General features: G+C 46.9%; 1 protein-coding gene across 3 annotated transcripts in view; it reads right to left on the minus strand.

Annotated features, from left to right (window-relative positions):
* Positions 1 to 16536, minus strand: part of PDE10A (phosphodiesterase 10A) — a 339438-nt gene that overhangs the window by 221853 nt on the left and 101049 nt on the right. Inside the window, exon 1 of one of the 3 annotated variants that reach the window (XM_042940272.1) lies at positions 14494 to 14771. The exons of the other annotated variants lie outside the window; for them this stretch is intronic. Within the exon in view, the coding sequence (XP_042796206.1) occupies positions 14494 to 14509 (16 nt within the window). The 5' untranslated portion in view covers positions 14510 to 14771. Of the gene's footprint in view, positions 1 to 14493; positions 14772 to 16536 lie in introns of those variants that run through there. 3 annotated transcript variants of the gene reach the window in all.

Consider the following 16536-nt stretch of genomic DNA (forward strand, 5'->3'; position numbering starts at 1 on the left):
GACAGGAATCTGGCCTACAGTCAAGAACAGCAATATAGTTAAAAGAGAAAGACTTCAGTAGAGCTGCTTTTGCAGACAAAGAGCCGTTTCCCACTCTGCACAAAGTGTGGGAAAGGAGCCAAGGGCGCTGCTTATCAGCTGTCTGACATCAAAGCAGGACTGTGTGCGTCAGCCGGCCCAGGAGGGACCCCTGGCTTATGGCAAAGGCCCGTGTGCTTTTTCTCTTATCAGTTTACAGCGTCTGGCACCTTCAGCCATTCCTGTGTGAACCCAAGAGGCAGGGAGGTGTGTAATTGTCGGGTAGGGTGTAGGCTAAAGTTGTGAGCTAAGCAGGTTTGAGCCACTGAGGAATGAAACAAACAGCCTAACATACTACATTAATTACAATAAAAGTTTCTGCCCTCAAATTCAACCTTTAAAGCAAGTGTTTCATTTTTTAAAAAGGTGCTCTAGCTATACATGACAACTCTCTCTACTGACGCGGATGTGCGTCAGAGTTCTAGTTCCAGAAGAGTCATTCCATTAAACTCCATTTAGGAGAGTTAGAGAGACAGCGATCTGTTAGAAAACGTGCATGTAACGCTTACGTTAGCTCCATTGAAACAGGTGTTTGGGGGCTGAGAATCGGATTAAAACTGCTTTCAAGTGCTCGCCAACGTGTGCATCTGGAAACACGGGGTCTGAAAGGCAGGCGGAGGCACACCCAGTGACCCGGTGCGGCTCAGGCACAGCCCTCCAACCAGGAGCGAGAATTTCCTGAAGAGGGAAACGGCCTTATAGAAACTACCCACAATTAGTTTTTAAAAACACCTGACTTAAAATTACCCTAAGTTTTTAATATTTGAAGAAATATCACATTTGCTAACCAAAAATTAAGCTCGTCGACGTAATAAACTCACCTTTTGAAGATCCAAAACAAAAGACTTCTACGGGCTAGTTTCAATTCAGCTTGTACGTCAAATAGTCCTCTATTAAAAAACTACAAGGTGTTTATTCCATGATTTATAGCTATCTCCAATTACACTTCACGAACGACATGGGACCCTGCTGACACAGCCAATAAAACAGACTTAAGAAATTACAAACCTACTGCTTATTATTCCTTACAGCTTCTGTGTTAAATTGAAATGAAAATAATCAACTTGCACCCAGATACTCCCCTCTGTGGGTTGGAAGTCATGATGTCATAAACCGTGGCCAAGTAGAAACCTGGTTCTCTCCTTCCGGGACAAAAAAAATCCCCTCACCGCCCACACCTTCTGTTAAGGGCTGAAAGGCGTTCCCACAAAATTCTACGTAGAAGCCCTAACCCTCAATGGGAGGACCCCTGGAGACGGGGCTCCTGGGGAGGGGATGAGGTCACCGAGCGGGGCCCTCGGGGCGGGATTCGCGCCCTTCTGCGAAGACAAGCCACGCGAGCGCGTGGCAAGAAGAGGGCCGTGTGCAAGCCAGGAAAAGAACTCTCATCAGGAACTGGAACAGCCTGGACCTTGACCCTGGCCTTCCAGCCAGAACTGTGAGAATAGGCGGCCGTTGTGTCAGCCCCCCAGTCTAGGGCACCTTGTCACAGCAGCCGAGCGGACCAATAGCCCTTTTCCTGTCCTCACACCTCAGTCCTCCTCTCATTCCTACGGAGTCGGCTCTGTGCCCTCACCCGCACCCTTCCATCCGTGTCCCCGGCCTTCTCGGCCGTCTCCGCCGCCCTACTGAGCATGAAGAATTATCGCAGCGATGCCTCAGCTACCACCACGGAATCCCTTGCCTATCCCGGCACAAGGTAAACCCAAACATCCAAGTCCTTTCTCTGGCCTCAATTGTTCAGAGGAGACCGCACAGCTGTGCCAAACCCTCAATTTCTCCCGGGATGACTCCGTGTCCTGGTCCCCAGGGAGCAGAACCAAGACTTCCTTCACTCTTCCGCACCCACACACATCGTTGTCTCCCTGACACGTAACGTGACTGCTTTGATTTCTGGGAGGATCCTTCCCTTTTCCTCCTCAGCATCTCTCTGAACCGTTACCCGCATCCTACCTTCTCCCTTACCCCAGCCAGCTCTTCCCCTCCCCCGCACCCCCTTCCCCCGGGGACACCGGAGATCCCTTCTTTGTTTTGTTCACTCAATTACCCCTTTCCACATCTCCGGTCCTCAAACTCTCTTCATCCCCTTCTCACAGATTTCTAATACGCTCGGGCGCCCACCAATCCCGACGCGACAACAATCAAACTTCCCTCAAGCCGGGGAAACTCATCACGTATTCTCTTTTTCCTTCTTCCACCATCCCGCGCTCGCCGTCCTGCCCTCAGTCAGATCCGCGCCTCCATCACCACACTGTGACATCAGACCCCATCGCTGCCCTGGAACAGCTTTCGGAGATTCGAGCCAAACTTCCCTGAGCAGTTCAGTCCGATCATCTCGGCCTCCTGACGGCCTCAGTCTTCACCTGCTCAGACTCAGCCATATCAGATGTTAGGAACCAATCCCGTGCTTTCTTGATAATTTCTCCTACGTAACACACCAGAGAAGGTCTGTTATCCAACAATCAATGTGCCTAAAGCAAGTAAATCATCGCACAGACTACCCATCCTGAGAAGCGTAAAGTGAAAAACAGCCAACCAGAACTTCACAGAGACTCTCAAAATCTGTTACAGCCCATCCCATACTAAACGCCGCAAGCTCTAGAAAACAATAAAAACCTGCCAACGATGCCTTGAGGAGTCACTGAGGGTTGATGTCCAAAAGACATCAACGTACGCACGAAACAAGTTTCAGTCGATCGGTTATTTTAAGACCCTGGCAGAGTAACACTCAGGGCTACAAAGTACTAGTTTGCGATCTACCGAAGTGGCCTTTCCAAGTGTCTTTTGCGGACTTAGAGCCTCTGCTCACCTGTTAAATGTTGGGATTTCGTCTCTCCTATCCTCATTCTATCAGCCCTTTCCTCTCCTCACACCACGGAAGGTCACTGTGGCCACTCCAGAACAAATCCTGATTGGACAAATCGATCATGAGAGCAACCTGGTCCCCTGCGAGTCGGCCGGTTAGCCACTCTCCCTCCAACACGCTAACCAGGCTACAGTGAGAGCATCTATCTCAACGCCATCAGAACAAAGCCAACTGGCAGAGTGGGTGCAGCAAACAAGTGGGTCCTAGGAATGTCAAGGAGCCACGAGTTCATCAGGCCTGGAGCTGCCCTGCCTCGGGGCTCCTGGTTTGAGCGCATCACCTTTCGTACTCTTCAAGCGATCTGGATGGGCTGCAACCTAAAGGTACCCGATTACGGACACAGTCCTGTGAACCAGCCCTACCGCCTCCCCCGCCCCCACCACAGTTAACTAGTGTTTCTGCTTTCAGGTCTCCGGGGCAGCATCTCTGCACGCTACCCTGGCTGGGGGAACCCACCCCCTGGGGACGCGCAGGCCGGCAGGACGGACACCGGGAGCACAGGCCCTCGGGGCGGCCGGCCCGCCACCCCACACTGCACGCGGGTCCACGGCCAGGGACACCGGGAAGCTGCGAGCAGGCTGGGCAGGTCCTGAGGCTGCGGCCGTCCGCGTCCGGACGACCCCACGCCTCCGCAGGCCGCGGGGCCCCTAACACGCCAGCACCCACGCGCGGACCCTTCACCGCATACTCTGGGGCCCACCTCCCGGCCGCCCTGCACCGGGAGGTCCACCCAGACCCCGCCCGGGGTCCCTCCGGGGGGCCTCCACGCCCCACCATCCGCCACACCCGACGGCAGGGCGGGCGGAGGCGGGCACTTCCGGTGACGTCACGTGCAGGCCGGAAGTACAGCCCGGCCGCCGGCGTTTCGGGGAGCCGGAGTTTTCCTTCGACTGAGGTGGGCACGCGGCCTGGAATCCGGGACCCGCAACTGGAGGCCGGGCTGAAGAAACAAGAACACCTGGAAGACTGTTTAAACAAGCAACATTGCACAGCCCCTTGCCCCTGCCAGCCCCCCCCCCCCCCCCCCGGCTGAAAAAGAACACACGAGGATGCCACTCGGTGGGCTGCGAGGCGCAGGGGCAACACGGCTGAGTACCCTGCTGGGTTCCCGCGGTGCGCGGAGCCGCAGGCCCGGGGAGGCCGCACCCCTGTTCGTTCAGTGGCCGCGGGTGTCTTGTTACCCGCGTGGGTAAACTGGACCCCTTGCCCCTCCCCAAGGCCTCTTCCTCCCCGCAAGAATCCAGGCGTGTCGGTGACCTCAAGATCCTCTTCTGCGAACGCCACAACCCGGTGGCACACTGACAGTTTTGTAGGGTGGGAGCAACGTGCGTTTTAAGGTTTTAAGCGGAAGGGCAATAATCTGTTTCACATTTGTATTTTAAAATGCAGCATTTAGTTCCTCACTGTTTCAAAACCAAGTGAAAAAACTCCGATATGGAAGCACCTCCACGACCTGGAGCCAAACACACCCTCCCCTCGGCTCTGACTCTAGGTCCTGCCGCCCATTCCCACCTCAACCCTCTCCTAACAAATATGCAGCCCTCCTCGTCCACCGAACTTTCTCTACTTCTGTTCTCACATGCATAATACAAAGTCACTGTCTCCGCCTGATTTCTCTCCATGCCTGCCTTAAAGTTCTGTCTGAAAGTCAACCATCCGGCTGTGCAAGATAATGTAAGACGTCAGTGCCACTCCTGTCCCTAAGGTGTTCATAGTCAGACCACTAAGAACACAGCGTTGGAACAACCGTGCAAGAGGCCTAAAGGAAAAGGGAGAACAGACTTACCAGTTGACTGAAGGTGGTAGGCCCGTGGGGATGAACCCCGGTTTTCCACCTCCAGTAGCTATGTGTATGGCACCACTACCCAATGAGAAAGAACACGAGAACTTCAAATTTGGACAGGTTAAATTCTACAATTTTTAGTACAGTAAGAAAAACAGATGAAAATAGACCTTAATTTCCTTCGTAGATCCATTATAATGACAGTGAGGGAAGAAAACCCAAGTAAAAAGGCCTGTCAACTGTTCAGTTCTAACTTGCCATATCTCTTAACGCCCATAAAAATAGAAACATTGAGTTGTCTGTTGAAGCCTTATAATCGAGAAGAACAGTTTGGACCATTTAATACTAATTTGAGTTATCAGCACACTTGGACAGAGGGACAGCGCTATGGACTGAATGTGTGTGTTCCCTGAAAATCCGTATGCTGAAGCCCTGATCTTCAGTGTTTCAAGGTGAAACCTTTGGGAGGTAATGAGCTCGTGATGGTGGAGGCCTCCAGATGGGATTAGTGCTCCAGAAGAGACAGGAGAGACTTTGTCTCACTCTCTCTGCCATGAGGATAATGGAGGAAGGTGGCCGTCTGCAAACTCTCAGTAGGAGAGCTCTCAGTACGAGCCAAATCCTCCTGCACCTCCAGAATCAGCCTGTGCCTCCAGAGAGGAGGAGCATAAATGTCTGTGGTTTAGGCCACCCAGCCTACGTATTTGTAACAGCAGCCCAAACTGAGTAAGAGGGGAATATGCATGTCACTGAAAAGGTATGATAAACAGAATTAACAAAACAGTGAATTTCTCGTAATGTGCTGCTAAGGCATTCAAGCTTTGAGAAATTTCCTTTGATTCTGATGAGCAAAAGTGCTAAATCCTACTGGGGGTGGGGATTAACTTATTCCGTTTGGCACAAAGGATTTGAATAGCCCTAAGCTGATCTCATATTTAAAGAAGAAAAAAGGAATCAATCAGTAGTTTTGAGAGAAGCATTGAGTAGAAGTCCAAGGACAAGGAATTTTGTTCTGGCCATTTCATGAACTTGCCACACAAGCCTAGAAAAATCACAAAAGGTAATTTTAGTGATTTGGCTTTTATCTCTTCACCCAACGATGCATTGATTAGTCCATTCAACAACTATTTTTGAGCATCAACAAAATGCTAAGTACTAGAAATCTAGAGATAATAAAAACAGGGTCCTTGGGGCGCCTGGGTGGCTCAGTGGGTTAAGCGTCTGACTTCGGCTCAGGTCATGATCTCACAGTTCGTGAGTTCCAGCCCGGCATCGGGCTCTGTGCTGCCAGCTCGGAGCCTGGAGCCCGCTTCAGATTCTGTGTCTCCCTCTTTCTCTGCCCCTCCCCCACTCATGTTCAGTCTTTCATTTCTAGAAGTACAAAGCAATACAATAAAAAGTAAGCGAACTGTAGCGAAAGTGTTAAAGTTAATGCAAGGTTAAAAACACAAAACCAATGGGAAAATAAAAACTATGTGATGAGAGCTTCGTAAGTAGGAGCCTATGTTTTAAATCATTATACTTCACAAATCTGTATCTCAATTTAATAACAAGTTAGAGATCCATATTTCAAATGAAGTACATTTTTCCAAGATGAATTTGTTCTTATCAAATGACCTACTCACCAAGTCTTAATAAATCTACCTATTTTAAAAGCACAATAAAAAATGAAATTTAAAAAGGTTTTGAGAAAACATACTGAATATAAAAATGGGACTCAATTCGAAAGAACGAAAATCATACATACACCAAAGGAAACAACATAGATTCATGAATCATGGGAACAGATGCCCAAAAAACGCCAAATTCTACTCTTTGGGGATTTTATTAGCTATACAATCAAGTATAGATGATTCTTTCTGAGCTTTTATTTCTTGAACTTCCTTTATTTTGTTGGCCTTTTCAAATTGTTATACATTCAAAAATTAAAGCAATATAAAGACAGTATACACAGAGAAGCCTGATTCTCACCAGACCCCACCCCCACCCCCCGCCACCAACACACGCACAAATTATGATTTCCTGTGTATCTTGCCAATGTTCCTTCAGGTAGCAAATAATGAACTTGCATGAATACAAGCGAAGCATATCAACTGTATCCACCACCAAAACACCAGCCTTCACAAGCTGCTTGATTCATGCAAAGCTTTTCTGAGCCAACTGCTTACGATAATAACAGTCAACATTTGTCGAGTGCCTACTATGTACCAGGATGTACCAGGCAGTATTCTAATCACTTTCCATTTATTAAATTATTTAATCTTCAAAATAACCCTATGACAGATCAGTAGGTCTACGTCTTACAGAAGAGGAAAAGAGGACTAAGAGACTAAGTAACTTGCTAAAGTTTACCCAGCAAATACGTAACTGAGCCATGTTTCCAATGAGTGTGCCTTCAGATTGCATAGTCTCGAATTCCTACTCTCCTCCTACCTGTCAACCTTACTGCCTCTCAACCGTTCACAGGTTAAAAGCCAAATATTGTGGTTGGCCAAAAAATAACCTTTCAAAAGACGGCCATGCCTCCTCCCTGGAACCTGGGGATGCTACTTTATATGGCAAAACATGAAATTAAAGATTTTGAGAGGAAGAGCTTAGCCTGGATTCTCCAGGCGGGCCCCTAAATGTTCACACCTTCAAGGTATCCCACACAGTGCTACAGCCGCTCAAATAATTCTCTTCCCAGGAAAGTGGAAAGAAAAAGACAAGAAAGCACAAATTGTGTTAAAGTATATATGGGGAGAAACCAATCAGAACAATTCAAGGAGAAAGCTGCACACCAAACACTGGGCTCTCAAATTTAAATTTAATAGTTAAATTGCTCATCTTTAGCAACACTTTAAGGAAAACCAAACGAGGAATTTCCTTTCGGCTCTCGGTTCTTCGATGGGGAGAAGTTAGTTTTGCTATAAACACTTAGCATTTATTCCCGAGGAAGATGAAGACATTTCTCAATTTACTGCACTGTATCATTTTATTAACACTAGCAGGACTGATAGAAAAACTAACCACTGCATGTCTCATCAAGTAAAAACTGTAAGAAACCTAGCAGTTAGCAAGTTCTAGGCCCACCCATCGTGACTGAGGGCCAAATGTGGAGGAAAACTCCAGGCTCGTACCTCACAAGGGAAAAGACTGTTTATCAGGCGGGTGGGGGGGGATTTTTTCTCTTATTTTCATAGAGCACCCGAGAGCAGAGTTACAAAACACTGAAACGTATGCAAACCTACACATCTTAAAAGTTTTTGCAAACGGGATTAACAAATCTACCAAAATGCTTGTTATTTCTTAGAAATAACAACAAGATTTAGTCAGTCTTAAAGCATACAGCTTAATAGAATGCTACATTGAATGCAGCCTTAAAAGCCTTCCTCCAAAAAGCCTTTCTGGTCCCAGTTTGTCAGATGATCACGTATGACCTTGGATAAACCGACTTTAAATCCATCCGTAAGTAAGTTGGTGGTTTCCCCAAATTTAAAGTATGAATGATTTCTTTTCCTCCTTCCCTGATTCATATGATAGAAGAACTAAGGCATAAGTCCTCCGGGAAAGCCCTGTTCAAAAGCAAACCAAAACAAGACATACTTTTCACATGCCTTCCAGGAAAAAGAAATGACTATCTCTGCCTTTTTAGAATTCAGGCTGCAAACTACAGAGGTTAAATGAAGACAAGCACCTTACAAAAGGTCTCCACACAGAAACACCCAGAAAACACTGCTGCCCAGCTATCAGAACCCTGTGGGTCTCAGAGATCCAGCGACCAGAGCTGAGTTCCACCCCTCCAAGTACAATGCTCCCTTGACATTTTGTTTCTGTTGCCAATCCTATGAAACCAGATGACCCTATTCTATTTTAACCAGTATTAGCCTTTATACTTTTCCTATTACCAACCAGAAATGTTATCTTCTGTCCTTAAGGGAATTTATAAAGTTGAACAAATATTGCTTTAAAAACTGGATGGGTTTTCTTTCTAAGTACATGTCTACTGCATTTCAAATTAAGTTATTCTGGTTATAACAGACACCAGGAGAAAATACCTCTCCCATCCCCACCCCTCCCCAGCCTTGGCTTAATACTAGAGCAAAATCCTGGCGGCATTAAACTACGGAGGAGTGAGAAAAATGAATATACCGGGTCCCCCGCCATCAAAGTCAGTGCTTTCAAATATATTCCAAGATAAATATGAAGTAAAACGCCTGCATTTAAGCTACATTGGGAGAGACACTAAAAATAAGTTGCATTTGAAAAAGCACCGTTTTAAGAAAGCGTGGACGTGCAACTCAACCACAACAACCACGAGGAAATCATAGATTTTTACAGCTATTTCCCCTCGGTTAACAAAGTGCTTGAATCAAAACGAATTCGACAATGGGACAGGGTTGTTTCGCCCAGATACTTTCCCGTGGCATCGTATCAGGATTCGTTATAAATGAGCACGGTCCAAAGGGAATCACGCTGCAACCTTCTTGCCTATAAATCTTCACAGCCAGCACCAAGGGGGCTTTTCTTCCCGAGCCCCCAAAATAGCTGAAAGCATCTCAAGCGTTTTCCCTGACAAGTATTTTCAGCACGCCTCTGTCAGTTTTTCAAGGCAGAACTTGGAATAAGGTTGAAGTTTTGTACTTGGAATAAAGCTGGTGCGGTAGTCCTGGGTCAATGGAGAAATTATTTGTTTATTGTTTTGTCTTGCTTTGCTCTACTCCAGTAAACCTGTCAGTCAGTACTGGCTGTGGTCTCTCCTTCAAAGCCCAGGGTTTCCAGTAACAAGAACCACAGCTGTATGGGACGGGCTGCCAGAGATGTGAACGACCACAAGCATTACTCATCCGGTCCTGCCCTGCTCTGTAATCTTGGCCAAAAGGCAATGTCACGTTCACCTCACACTTGGGACACACAAGCGAAGAGCTCACACAGCTCCTCGGAAGACCCTTAAAAATGCTAATGTAGCCGCTGAATATAGAGCAGCCTGACGTAAATTAAAAATATAACCTACCTGAGATTGCCTTCAACGGGTTTTATGCATTTGCCAGAAGGAACTTCATCCACAAAGCCAACCCAGTCATTCAGCAGTGTTTTTTGTTTAAAAGACTACACTGTGTGTTTGTAACAAAGATCTCAAATATCTATTTTAAAATACAAATAGAAATGCTATTACATTTAAAAAAAACATTCGTTATAGTACAATCGGTTTTAATTGAAATCCAGAAATATATATCATATATATATATATATATATATATATATATATATATGAACGATACAGTTCAAAATGCCCTCATTAGGGAAGTTGATGATATGATTCAATTTTCTTTTTTTTTAATTAAAAAAAATTTTTAACATTTATTATTGAGAAACAGAGAGAGTGCATGAGCATGGGAGGGACAGAGAGAAGGGGAGACACAGAGTCTGAAACAGGATCCAGGCTCTGAGCTGTCAGCACAGAGCCGGATGTGGGGCTCGAACTCACAAATCGCAAGATCACGACCTGAGCCGAAGACAGACCCTTAACCGACTGAGCCCCCAGATGCCCCTATATGATTCAATATTCTAAAATGAGCAAAAGCAGCATGAATATGGGATACTACAATAAAACAATTTTTAAAATATCAAGCAATTCACATATCGACTATTACATCAACAAAATCTACAGGTAGTATTAGGACATTACATAAGTCACATTTCAATTCCTTTAAAGTCTTACAGTAAATATTTGTTTTAATAAAGAGATTTTGATTGTAACTTAAGAAATTTTAAAAAGGCAAATTCACTCCTGAACTATTCATCTTGTAAGGACACTAACCTTATGAGTCATGTAGGTGATTCTGATTAAGATAAGGATGTGAAGAGTATCGAGTCAAAATTCCAGACGCGCTGAAAACTTTCCTCAGATTTCTTGTTCTATCGCAGCCCACAAAACAAATTATTCTAAGTGTGCTAAATCATCCATATTAATACTTGTACCAGGAGATGAGATTCTTGCTGAATTAAACTGGCCTGTAGAACATGAGCTTTCTATTAATTGCTTTCTACATGGATTACTTGACATAAATTTTTTTTCATTCCTGGTAAGGAAGAACTCTATAGTATTGGATTTGAATTAGAGGTAGCAGTATTTAATAAACAATAAACTTAGTAGGTAAATATATATATATATATTTTTTGGCTTTAAATACTGAAAACCCCTTAATGGAATAACACCCAAATTGCAGTGAGCACATCTAGTGCTCAAGTCTTGGTGACTAAATACCCTTCTCCGTTAACAGGACCGAGGCTCCTTGGAGAAATGGCTGATTCCTGGTATGAAATAGGAAAACATAAAGTAAATGTGGAAAAATCTGTGCTAGAAGGCCAAGAAACACCTAAGGCTAACAGGCAGTATGGGAAACGGACCAAGAAAATGTTCTGCAAGGATTCATACAGGCCAAATCTGGGGCAGTTTGAGGATCAGAAATCATATATACAGCTATGGGTTGTAATACATTAAATACAAAAGGAAAATGGATAAATGTGGTAATGTATTATTGTACATTGAAATGTACAAGAAACTCACGAGTCCATGTTAATACCCAAAGTAAAACAAGGAAGGGGGTAGCTCTTGTGTATAAGAGAATTCAAAATTTAAATGAGGAGGGAATACTGGAATTTTTCAAAACACATCCTTCTGTAAACCTCGAAGTAACAGTTCAAGCAAAATTCATCAACGAATGGGAAAACCACTTGAATAACTGGGTGTTGAGAACTAACAGTCCCACCGCCTGCAAGTACCATTCCCCAGATCACTCATTACAAAGGAGAAAAGATACCTTTACAGTAGAGACATCTGGCTGACACCAACTGAACCTAAGGGCAAATTTAGCATCACTAAAAATAGAACTGACGTTATGTGATACAGTGAAAATGTGTGCTAAGCCAGAGAACCAAATACTCTCCTGCATAGTTTGAAAGAGAAGTGGCATCTAAAGGGACGGCAGGAGGGAAGGCTGGTAAAACAAGACCCAGATCGTGAAGTAGGGATTATCTCCAATCGACGCATGAAGAAACGGAACTTCAGAGAAGTCGGATAACTCTCTCAGAATCCACTGTCTCATCACTGGCCGAGCTGAAGTTCACACCAAGTCCGTCTGGTCTAAAACCCAGATGCTTTTGACTACAGGAGCCTGGCAACCTCAACCTGATCGTCCATTCTCGTACATTTTGCAAAGCAACTTGGCCAAAACTTTGACGCTATCCTTCATGACTTTCTCCCCACCTCCACACCCCATGCACCAGGCTGTACCTGTTGGCTGCACCTTTAAAATATATTCACGACCCCACCACGGCTCATCCAGTCTCCTGCCTACTGTGGCCCAGGCCACCACGATCCTTTGCCTGGACTGCTCACTGGCCTCCTAACTTGTCTCCCTGTGTCTGCTTCTCAACGCAGAAGCTGGAATGGTTTCAGTAAGTCAGAACAGGTCATCTCTCTCCTTATAAACCCTTTCACGGCTTCCTATGTTATTCAAAGAACAGACAAAACGTTTAATGGGGCTCTGAATACCCTACACAATCTTTCTTTTCTCCCTTACTCTCTCACTCTGGCCTCTCTGCTTCGCCTCCCAATATTCCAGCCATGCTCTCAAATCAGGTTTTTACACCTGCTCTAGGTTCCCTCGGAAAACCTTGTCACGAGCAATCTGCGTGGCTCACCTGTTTGAAATCTTGGCTCAGATTTTACCTTCTTGGTACAGCCTTCCCTGCTTGTATCAAAAGTATAAGTACACTCCATCTCCCCCTTCACTGTTGCATTTTTCTCCCGAGCACTCACCTCCAACCTGATGCGCGATTTACTTAGTTTTTTTTAACGTGTATTCAATTTTTGAGAGACAAAGAGAGCCAGAGCACGAGCAGGGGAACGGCAGAGAGAGGGGGAGACAGAATCCGAAGCAGGCTCCGGGCCCTGAGCTGTCAGCACAGAGCCCAACCGGGGGCCCCTGGGGGTGGTTCAGTCGGTTCAGCGTCCGACTCTTGATTTCGGCTCAGGCCGTGATCTCACGGTTTCTGAGTTCGAGTTCCGTGTCAGGCTCTGCAGTACAGAGCCTGCTGGGGATGCTCTCTCTCCCTCTCTCTCTGCCCCTCCCCTGCACACTCTCTCTTGTCCCTTTCTCGTTCTCTCAGAATAAACACCAAAAACAAAACAAAAAAACACTTTAAAAAGATTTTACCCCACTTATTTTTTGTTGAGGGGGGAAGAAAAACGAAACCTGTCAATCCACTGGGTAATTAAAATACAATATCTATTTTGGCAACTCTTTAATTGCATCTGAGAATGGTTAAAATTTCGTTCTGTGAAAGTTTAGAAGCAAACTTTATTACTCATAATTGAATTTCTGTTCTTATTTCCACATTTTGGAAAGAGATCGCTCCATATGACTAGCTATACCAAAGAGATCTTAAAAATATAACTTTTAAGAGTTACGGGCAAAAAAAAAAAAAAAAAAAAAAGAGTTACGGGCAAACGCACTGGTTATCTCTTCAAACAGGAAAAGCAACTGACAAAATACTCTTCAGCAAAACTGTACTTAAAAGTTGCCAAACTTAAAATATTGGTTCAGAAGTGGTTCCCCATCACGAAAAAGGAAGTTCTTCCCCCGATCGGTAAAGAAGGTTACCAACGTGTGACGTTGGGCCATGGGCTCGTCCTAAGGTTCAGATGTGTAAAATGGTCATGATAATAAGAGCAATCTCATAAGGATTATCGTAAAGGATAATAAGGATAACGGATGTAAAACTTTTAATATACTGCCTAGAATGTGATAGTTGCTCAATAAATTGTTCCTCGGGTTCTTCTATTTTCCACTAAGCTTATACAGGGGGTACCATCACAAATCCTTTTTCAAAGAAAAAGGTTCCATCATCTCTCGATTTTTTCGGATAGACATTACTAATCCCAGATGAGCGGTTAGAAACTTGGTTCACTACCAGCCAGGAGCCACCGGGCTGTGGAGCTCAAAGGCAAATACCTCGTGACTGCCCTTGCACCCGTTCACCCTCTGTCGTCTCTGGAAGAGATCTCCAGTCGTCTCTCTGGAATGCCTTCCTCTCACCTGCCACCTCACCCAGACGCGCCTCCCAACCCTTCAGAGAGGTGAGCCGCAAGCCCTTCCAGAAAGTACCTCCACAGCAGCCCAAACTCTGACCCAGACAGCCCAGCACCTTCTGATCTCTCCTCCGCACCGGTTAATTTCAGAATTGCTGCATTACAGCACGATCGGGGATGAACTTGAAAGAACACGCTCAACCCCTCCCTACGGTGACCTCCAGGGTCTCCACCACGCGCTCTGCCCAAAACCGCGCGGGGGGAAACCGGGCACCCGGCACGGCCGCCCTGACCTTCAGAAGGCGACGGGACCTGTGCGTGCACTCTGTGCCCAGTGTACCCCCCTCGCCTGCAAGCGGGTTGGGCGTGTCCCTGCGGCACGAATGCAGGGCGCCCTTCCCGCGCGTCGGACCGACAGCATCCCAGCCGGTTCTGGCTGTGTCCCCATCGGCCCTTCTTGTGCATCTTGGAATGAGCAACAGTCAGAGGAAGCCTTAAAGCCCCTGCCTCCGTCACGAACCCCACGCTGACTAGGAAGACCTTAGGGGCGCCTCTGTGTCACTGCCGTGTCATAAAACAGCTACTTCGAGAGGCCCAGGGCCTTTCAACAGGCTTAGCAGAGCACCGGGTACACCGTAAGCGCCTAATAAGCATTCGCTGCCGCCTCCTTTGGACAAGCCCCCTCCTCACCATATAATGTGGCCATACCGCGGTTGGCCGCTAACCGCCAGGGCACGCGGGCACAGGCAGGAGCGCTTCTCGGGCCACCAGCTCGGAGCCTCTAAGCAGGCCTCCCTGGCCTCCTGGGCAGCCTGACCCCTCCGGGCCGCATCGGGCATGCGGGCAGCCCTGGGGGCAGAGACTTGCACGGGCCCCCAGATCACCTCCTTCCCACGAGGAGTCACAGCGGGCACCGGTGGGGACTTCTGCTGCCCAACTCTCACAGGCCAAGGATCCACCAACCGCCCTCCAACAGATTCCAACTGCCGAGGCGGAGTCCGACCTCGTTCCCTTTGGCGCCGCTGACGTCACAGTGCGAGCCTGGAATCTTTGCCGGACTGCACGTCACACGCCCCCCCTGCCCGGTCAGAGGCCTTCGTCTGGCTCGGTCTACGCTTCCCACCCACACGGGCACCTGGCCCCTTACACTCACCCACCTTCACCCCTCCGGGGATTCCGGGGGACACTCACTGGGTTTTTGGCACTGCGGGGGGACCCACGGCCAAGAGAGCCTGCAGACTTCCCAGCATGCTAACCACTCCGCAGAGAGGCAGAGAGAGAGAGAGAGAGAGAGAGAGAGAGAGAGAGAGGCCAGTGCACAGTTCTAGAGCACGACTGTCTACGACGGTGGCAGTGAATGAGCTCTCTGTAAAGTGAGGTTTCAAGATCAGGGTAAAAGTGAATCCAAAGACAAAGTGGGTTGTCCACTGAGGGTCCTTGTTTCTATTTAAAAAGCCAAACCGCGTGTGTTCGTGTGCGTGTGTGGATGTCCTAACACGACCCGCAATTGACAACATCCCAACTCTTCCCGGCCGGGCTCACTGTGACGAGATCACAGCTGCCTTCCTCCTCCCTCTTCCGCTGCGGGACCACACTCCCCGCGCGTTGACTTCCTCGCTGCGTCCTTCTCCCTGGGTCCCGCGGAGCTTCGCACCGGCAGATCTACGTCCGTGTATTTCCTCGTCAAACCTGCCACTCACGCAACGCATGCTCTAGAAAGCTCTCGAGACCACTTCGTCAAGGACACAGAAGAGTATCTGCCCACAGACGTATCCACAGGGCCGGCCACGCTGCCTCTACTCACCGGGACAGGATCGTTATCAAGTATAACCACAGGGAAGTATTTCCAATACGGCTCCCAGGCTATTCCCTCCACGCTTGTGTCCCAAATAAGGAACTAATTCTTTAAACACACCTAAGGCAGAAAGCAACATGAGCCAAATCTCTTGTCCAAAGATGTACGTAAATACGACTTTGATATTTTCCCCCTAGCTACTCAAATGCAGTAACATTAATATGTTGTTTTGCAAACAGTTCTGTACGCCCCATAACTTGCCAACATTCACGGAGGGCTTGCTACGTAATGCTGCGTTTTACGTCACTTAGCGACATAAATATAATTCTAATACGCGATGCTTCCAACTGCCTTAGGAAGGAGAAAGGAGGAAGCCAGTGCACAAAAACCGTAGACTCCTAGACTCTAAGATGCAGTTGCCCCAGCCCCCAAACTCACTTCACAAGAGTCACTGCTTTCGAGATGTCCTTGTCTCTCGACGCCCCACTCGCGGACATTTTTACACTAAGAACTTGCCAACAGACAACTTCTTAGTCCTCCAAAAAACTTCACCTTGACTAGTCAGGCAGGCTGTTCTCTGATGTTTTTATCTGTTCTCCATGCATTAAATAACCAGTAAGGCTGCCATGCCTGCCTCATTTATTATTGATATTTTATGATTATCCGGTTTCCTCTCAAAGTCTCTCAGTATAAAGAGTTCCATACTGAAGAGCCTCACGACTACTGCAGTATTGAACCCAACTTTATGCTGGTTGCAGTAACCATTGTTATATGGCAGATGTCAGAAAATGAAGGAGAAAATCGCTTTTATGACCATACTTTTAAATTTTTTTTTAACGTTATTTGAGAGAGAGAGGGAGAGAGAGAGAGAGACAGAGTGTGAGCAGGGCAGGGGAAGAGAGAGAGGGAGGCAGAATCTGAGGCAGGCTCCAGGCTCC

The sequence above is a fragment of the Panthera leo genome, chromosome B2 (assembly GCF_018350215.1).
Source record: "Panthera leo isolate Ple1 chromosome B2, P.leo_Ple1_pat1.1, whole genome shotgun sequence".
NCBI classification, from domain to species: Eukaryota; Metazoa; Chordata; class Mammalia; order Carnivora; family Felidae; genus Panthera; species Panthera leo.